Consider the following 8,212-nt stretch of genomic DNA (forward strand, 5'->3'; position numbering starts at 1 on the left):
TAGATAAATTTTTTAAATTTCTTACGAAAAATAAGTATTAAAATAATTAAAACGGGGGAGAAAACGAATTTGGACGAATTTCTCTGACAACTCCAATATATTAGGCAAGCTGAAGGCCACTGTGTAGTAACTTGACCTGCTAGAAATTACAGCTAAAACTCAAACTACACCATAACTTTTATTTAAATTCTTTTTTTTAATGGAAAATCATTTGAATAAATGCAATCCTGGATGCTTCGGTGTCCGAGAGAGAGAGGAGGAGTGGAGACAAGATCTGAGGTGGGAGAGAGGCTGTATAGTCATGGCTCGGGTGCCTTCTTTGGTGGTGGGTCTTCTAGGTCACGATTGATTTGGGACCTAAGCAACGACTAATGGACTTTCGCTGTCCTCTTTCTTCTACTCCCTTCGAAATGTTTAAATAAAAATAATAAAAGCAGAAAGAAGTCAATGCAGCCTTGCCTGTCCCTTTCCCTCTTTGCCCTCCTCCCCCGTCACCAACGCAACATACAGCTACAATGTCATCATCACTATTATCATCAACACCAGCGACACAGCAAAACTTTATAGTCTTTCTCCTCCCACCACCACCACCATTACTTTCCTTTCGCCTCTTTCTCAACGTCGTCGGCATACTCATACACACACGCATATACAAAGGCGCACACGTACACATGAGAGCACGCACACACGCATATACACAGGCGCACACACGTACACATAAGCTCATGCACACACAATAAGCTTTCTTCCTCACTTTGTCTCTTTTTCCCTCGCCTCTTTCTTCCACTCAATAACTTTACTACCAACCCCACCGCCACCTCTTCCCCCACACACAAACGTCTCTGGCATACACATACGCACTCACACACACAGATACATACACACACATACGCGCGTGCGCACTCCCGCAAACCAGTTATTACCCCTTCCTCTCATACTTACTCTCTGGTGACACTACGTCAACACCACTACTACTACTACTACTACTACTATTATAACGACCCAATGAAGGAGTCTTATGTGGTCGCGCGAAATGCTAGAAACAGCAGTAAATTGTCTTAGATCACATTAATCGTCATAAAAGAGGAAAGGATAGATTAGACAATATAATCTTTGATACTCTTTAGAAAGACATGATGATAACAGATAAAATACGTTGCTTGATTAAGAAATATGTTGCTTAAGATTAAGAGGTTCGAATTCCAAGTTTTCAGGGTTCTTTAGTTTTTTAGTTTTTTTTTTCTTTTCTGGAGCCCCAAGACTCATTTCGGCCAGTTACTCGTTTTCCAAGGCTTATACGTGACCGAGATCGTAACATACCTCGAGAAAGGGAGACTGGTCCGTTGCAGGATTCAAAGCCAGCAATTTTCAGAGGAATGGACAGGTCGATTACATCGGCTCCAGTACTTGATTAGAACTCTTGTCTATCGACTCCGAAAGGATTAAAGACAAAAGCGACTGCGGCGGGATTTGAACTCAGAACGTAAAGAGTTGGAAGAAACATTTTGTCCGATGTGTTAACGATTCTGTCAATTCGCTGCCCAAGTAGAGAGAAGAAATTAAATATGGATTCAGTTCTAGTTGACAATTTACTTAGAAGTGCTGGATCTTGTTAAATTTCTTCCAACCAGTTTTAATGTTTAAAATTTTCAAAAATTATTAAAATTTTTTTTTATGGAAGTTTGCCTGCCGATTCGCATTCTTTCTTTCTCTTTTTTTTATTCTAGAAATTAATAATCTCTAAAATAATAAAATAATTAAGTTGCATCGTTGTAGAAAAGTTATCTGGTGGAAATTAATACTTCAAGTAGTTGGAAGAATTTTAACAAGATCTGAATCGTTTATTTTATTAACCTGAGTGAATGAAAAGAAAGAAAAAGAAGGTACACTCGGCTCTTGTGCGATTTGAACTCAGACACACGTAACTTAAAATGAGTCTCATGTCTCTCTGATTCTACAATAAGCTTTCCTTCGTCACTTTTCTTATCCTCTTCCTTCCATTCCATAAGTTTACCACAACCACCACCACCACCAGTCAGCTGACCTTACTTCACCTCTTACACATCTTTCCCTCACTCCGCCCCTCTATCTTTCCTCTTCTCCCTTTCCTCTTTCCTTCCTTTCTTTCTTTCTTTCCTTTTCTTCTTCCTCCTCCTCCACCAATGTCGACCATCTTTCCTTCACTTTCTTCTTCACCGTGGATAAACGTCATCTGTCTCAATCTCTTTCTCTTTCTCTTCTCCTTTTCCACTTTCTTCCTCTTCCTCATCCTTTTCCTCTTTCTCTTCCCTCCTCCTCCTCCTTCAATAGTTAAACACGGACTTTTTCCATTCCAAAACATTAAAAAAACAAAACAGCATCACCATCGCCACCACCGTCGCCATTAATACTGTCACTACCTCCAGTCCCCACCACCACCATTATCATTACTACTAACACTGCCACCACTACCATCACCACCACAATCCAACACAACCACCACCACCACCACCAAAGTGACAGTCAGCCAACAGTTTTATTAACAGTAAACCCCACTCTCTCTTATCTTTCCATCTATCATATCAACCCCTCTCTCTTTCTCACCTTTCCTCCTCCTTCTTCCCCTCACTGGTTAAGTAGCACTGATATATATATATATATACTCCCCTTCCCTATCGTCTCATATCTATCTGCCTCTCTCTTTTCCTCTCCTTCGGCGATACCCCCACCACATCTCTCAAATAGTGTCGTCTGCTTTTATCCCACTCTCTCTCTTTCTGGCATTCTGTCTCTTTTTCCCTCCATCTCTCTTATCTACCAATCTATTCTCTTTCTTTTCTTTTTCGCTTTTTATCCTCCTCCTCTTCCTTCTCCTCGGTTGATAAACAACGATACACTCCCTCCTATCCTAGTGTGACAACACTATACTCCACCATCCCCGCTTCTCCTCTTTCACTCCATCTTCTACTCTGTCCTTCTCTTTCTCTTTCACTCTATCTTCCCCTTTCCATCTAACTCTCTTATCTACCTGTCCCTTTCTTGCTTTTTTATTCTCCTCTTCCTTCTCCTCACTGGATAAGCAGCAGTAACATATCCTCCACCTTTATCCTATAGCGTTCCTGTTACTCTTTCTCTCTTTTTCTTACTCCTTCCACCTATCATCTTTCTATCTGTCACTTTCTCGCCTTCACCCTTCACTCCTATCATACAGTTGTTCCTTTTACTCTTCTCTTTCTTTCTCTTCCTTTATTTTCTCACCTTTATCCTCCCCGTTCCTTCTCATTAGGTAAACACTAAGGTTACATTCCCCACCCCTCTCATATAACGCTGCCTGCTTTAACCCTTCTCTCTCTGTCTCTCTTCCTCTCTTTCCCTCTATCACTTTCTCGCTTTTATCCTCCCCTTCCTCCTCAGTAAACGATAATGATACCCTCCCCCTCTTCTATCATATAATATTGCTCGCTTTAACCCCCTCTCACTCTAACTCTGATTTTCCTCCTCCCCCTTCCTTTTTATCATCTATCTGTCATTCATTTCCTCCCCTTTATCCTCAGTAGATAAACAGCAGCGAGCACCCCCCCTTTCCTTGTCATATGGGCAACAACAACAACGTTACCATCACAACCATTTAAACCCTGCCATTGTGTTGCTGGTTCTTTCCCCTTTCAGCTGGAAATGGCAGGTGACAACCTCCGCTTTTTTGTTTGTTTTTGCGTTTTTATTTTAGTAGGTTTTCTTCAGTTTTTTTTATTACTATTTTTTTTATAACCACGGCCCATTCTAAACAATAGCAGCCTCTATATAAATTTCATTTGTCCCTACAACGTCTGAAAAGTCATAACGAAAAGTTGTGTTTGTATATAGCAATCAAGTTTTATATAACGACATACACTTACTGACATATATACACACACATACATACATACATATATATATATATATATATATATATATATATACACACACATAAAACAAGCATTATTACCAATAGCAGTGAAACAATCTGCTTTTGTTTTTAAGAGGAAGCCCTCACCACCGTCACCAACCACTACCACAACGTCCGTTAGATTTTGAAAGGAGAATGGAATGTTTAGGACTTTAGAGGTTTTTTATCAGTGTAGATGAAATAAAAGGGTTAAAGTGCCAAATTATAACTAGTTGATTAGCAATAAAGATTATTTTCTCCCTTCTTTTAAAGCAAGATTAGTTTTAATACATGACAAAGACGTTCTTTGGTTTAATTTCGGACCTAGAAAATTTTGAAAATATAAAAGAAGTTGCTTGGTTCTTTTACACTTTGTGAAGTTATGAATTTACTTGATAAGTTACTATGAAACAAAAGTTCCCGGTGGAGAGAGAGAGCAGTAAATTGTAATTATGATGAAATAGAAGTGATGATCATGATTGGAACACTTAAAAAATTTTTTTAAACAGATGGGTATTTAGAAAAACAGATTACCAGATTGCATATTGCCTGATGGTTTGTTTAAAACATCCAACATTTTTGAACCACCGTTTGAAACAGAATTCTTTTCAGAAGTCAATTTCAAAAATTAAATTTCATCAACTCAGTTGTAATTCTAACCCTAAATTCTAAACCTAACATTAAGCCCTAATCCTAACCCAAAGCCCTAACCCTAAATTTTAATACTAATCCCTAAACCCATAATCTTAAAATCACTCCACCAGCATTGATTTCTTTGCAATTTTTGGAAAAATGAACATTATTGAATGCAAAGAGATCAACCACTTTATTTTGAAAATGTTTAATTCAGAGCTTCAATCCTGTTATGTACCAGAATAATAGGGATTTTCTGACAGAGTTGTAGAACCACAGATTTGCTGCAGAGGAAAGTGAAATGGTCTTCAATTTAATTGAATTTCAATGTATTTCTGGTAATAATTTTATCAACTCCCTTCCCCATGAGAGCCCAGGTTTACTTAATTTGTATAGGGGCCTTATGATTTGTTAAGAGTTCACTTGTTTTGTGTAGGTTCACTTGTATTGTGTAGGGCTCTCTCCTTTTGTGTAGGGTCCACTTGTTTTCAGTAGGGCTCCTTTGTTTTGCACAGGGTCCACTTGTTTTGTATAGGAAGCTCTTTTGTTCAGGAGCAACTGTTTTGTGTAGGGTCCATGTCTTTTGTGAGGTCTCCTTATTTTATGAAGGGTCCACTTCATTTATGTTGAGGGTCACTTTTTCTGTGTAGGGTCCACTTCTTGTGTATAGGGGCCTCAAGTCCTTTGTAGGATTCACATATTTTGCATAGGATCCACCTGTTTTCTGTAGGGTTCCCTTTTTTGTACAGAGTCTACTTGCTTTGAGTAGGGCTCTCTTTTTTTCTGTAGGGTCCATATCTTTTCTATATGCTTACTTCTCTTATGTAGGGTCCACTTCTTTTGTGTAAGGGCCACAAGTTCTATTTTATGTAAGGTTCACTTGTTTTCTGTAGGATTCACTTGTTATTTTATAAGACCCGGTTGTTTTGCAAAGGGTTCACTTCTTTCATAAAAGTCTACATATTTTGTGTAGGGTCCACCTTTTTGTGTTGGTACACTTGTTCTCTGTAGGTTCACTTGATTTGTATTGAGACTACTTGTTTTGTGTAGGGTTTACTTGACTTATGTAGGTTCACTTGTTTTGTATAGGGTCCACTTGTTTTGGATATGGTTCATCATTTTCTTCGGTGTTCACTTGTTTTGTGTAGGGTCATCTTATTTTATCTAGGTCTCATTTGCTTTGTGGAGGACTCCCTTGTTTTGGGTAAGATTTGCTTCCTTTGTGTCGCACCATTTGTCTTGTGTGGGGAACACTTGTTTTGCGTAGGTCTGCTTATTTTGCACTGGGCCCACTTTTCTTGAGCAGATCCATTTTTTTGTGTCAGGTCCTCTTGTTTTGTTTACAGTTCACATCTTTTATGAAAGGGCCATGTGTTTTCTGTTCTTTTTTTTTTTTTACAGGGGTGGGTTTACACTGTTTTTAAGGTAAACTCGTTTTATAAGGATTCACTTTTGTGCCAGAACCTCTTGTCTTGTGTGGCATCTATTTTGTGTAGGAGCCATGTTTTTACTTTGTGCAGGGTCCACTTGTTTTGTTTAGGGTTCACTTGTTTTGTGCATGGTTCATTTGTTTTGAGCAGAAGCCACTGTTTTGTGTAGGAGGCCCTTGTTTTGCATAAATTTTACTTATTTTGTATTGGAGCCACTTATTTTGTTTAGGGTCTGCTTGTTTTGTTTAGGGTTCACTTGTTTTGTATAGGGTCCTCTTGTTTTGTGAAGAATTTATTGTTATGTATACGGTCTAAATTTTTGTGTAAGGTTCACTTGTTTTTCGTAGGGTCCACTTGTTTTATTGCTCTGACCAGAATGTTACTGTAATTAATGCATCATGTAATCTTTCATTGGAGTCTCTCGTTATTAGTCTGGTGCCCCAAACGTATTTCCTGCAGTTTACCATCATAGGAAACATTGTTGATGATGATATGTGTGGGTGTGTATACTTGTGTGTGCATATATGTGTGTGTGTGTGTGTGTGTGTGTGTAGCTGGAATATTTAGCAGCCCCAAAATATCAAGGAATCAAAATCGAATTCCTAAATTTCCATCCCATCAGAAAATCTGACCACACAAACATGTGTTAAACAGGATGTTATTAGCAAGTTGTTTTTTTCACTCCCCTTTTTTACTTGAACAGATATAAACTATAAATAAAAATTTTTTTACCTCCAGCAGGTAGTGAATCCTGATTGTCATATATATATATAATATATATATGAGTCTATTAATGTAAACAAACAAATATTTGTTTTTTTATTAGGAGTGTCAGAATGTGTATTGTACAATAACAATTAAGATGATATTTTTCTGACGCTTCTAATTTTCATCATCATCATCGTCGTCATCGTTTAACGTCCACTTTCCATGCTGGCATGGGTTGGATGGTTTAACTGAGGACTGGCAAGCCAGAAGGCTGCACCAGGCTCCAATCTGATCTGGCAAAGTTTCTACAGCTGGATGCCCTTCCTAATGCCAACCACTCCGAGAATGTAGTGGATGCTTTTACATGCCACTGGCACAAAGGCCAGTCAAGCAGTTCTGGCAACAACCATGCTGAAAAGGTGTTTTTTACATGCTACCTGCACAGGAGCCAGTCCAGCGGCACTGGCAACAACCATATAAACAGATATTTATTTGTTTACATTTATACACACATGGTTCTTCTATAAAGCTAAAATATTTAGCATGTAATCCAGCGGATGAATTTGTCAGTGGGCAGATTAGCTTAATAAAGCATTCATCTGGAGTATTAAGGGATATGGGTTCAAGTCCCATGGCTGGTTGTTAATAAATTTTTCTGCCTTGTAAGGGTAATTTACCTAGTATTTTTACTGTTCTAACTCTGCATACAAAAACTATCTTCTTCTTATTTGTATAATACAATATATTTATATATATATATATATATATATGCACACATACATACATTTATTTACGCACACACATACACACACACACATATATAAATATATATATATATATAAAACCCATGCCAACATGGAAAACAATGTTAAACGATGATGATGATATATATATTATATATTTCGTATGTGTATTTCGTGTGCAAGATTCTTGATGTGGATACGTGTGTTGAAAGAAATACAATTATTACCAGCATAATGCCTCTCCCAAGGTTTAATTGTATATATTATATATATATGCATATATTTTGTTAATTCTGTAATTAAAACTTTCCGAATTCTATTCAGCTGTTTAATTCTGTTTTCCATGTAATTTTTCAGAGAGAACTTCCCATACTTTAAGAATGCACCAGGTGGATGGAAGGTAAATTAAAATTCTTCAATTAATTTTCTCATAATATCTGACCAAACCCGTTCAGTTACTATACTTTTCATGTCCAAGCACATTAGACACATCGCAAATTCACCAGCACACATCTTTTTTAAAAAATAAGTTTTTAACACATTTAACTTCTGCTTTCCATGCTAGCATGGGTTGGACGATTTGACTGAGTACTGGGGAACCAGATGGCTACACCAGGCTCCAATCTGATTTGGCAGAGTTTCTACAGCTGGATGCCCTTCCTAACGCCAACCATTCAGAGAATGTAGTGGGTGTTTTTTACGTGCCACCTGCACAGGAGTCAGTCCAGTGGCACTGGCAACAACCTTGCTCGAATGTCTATTCACATGCCACCGGTACAAGTGCCAGTAAGGTG

The 8,212-nt window shown here is 38.0% G+C and overlaps 1 protein-coding gene across 1 annotated transcript in view; it reads left to right on the forward strand.

The window, feature by feature from the left end:
* LOC106880976 (probable basic-leucine zipper transcription factor Q) overlaps positions 1-8,212 on the forward strand; it is a 49,676-nt gene that overhangs the window by 34,753 nt on the left and 6,711 nt on the right. Inside the window, exon 2 of the mRNA XM_052969453.1 lies at positions 7,776-7,818. Coding sequence (XP_052825413.1) covers positions 7,776-7,818 — 43 coding nt within the window. The remainder of the gene's footprint in view (positions 1-7,775; positions 7,819-8,212) is intronic.

This window comes from Octopus bimaculoides, chromosome 7, assembly GCF_001194135.2.
Source record: "Octopus bimaculoides isolate UCB-OBI-ISO-001 chromosome 7, ASM119413v2, whole genome shotgun sequence".
Classification (NCBI taxonomy): Eukaryota; Metazoa; Mollusca; class Cephalopoda; order Octopoda; family Octopodidae; genus Octopus; species Octopus bimaculoides.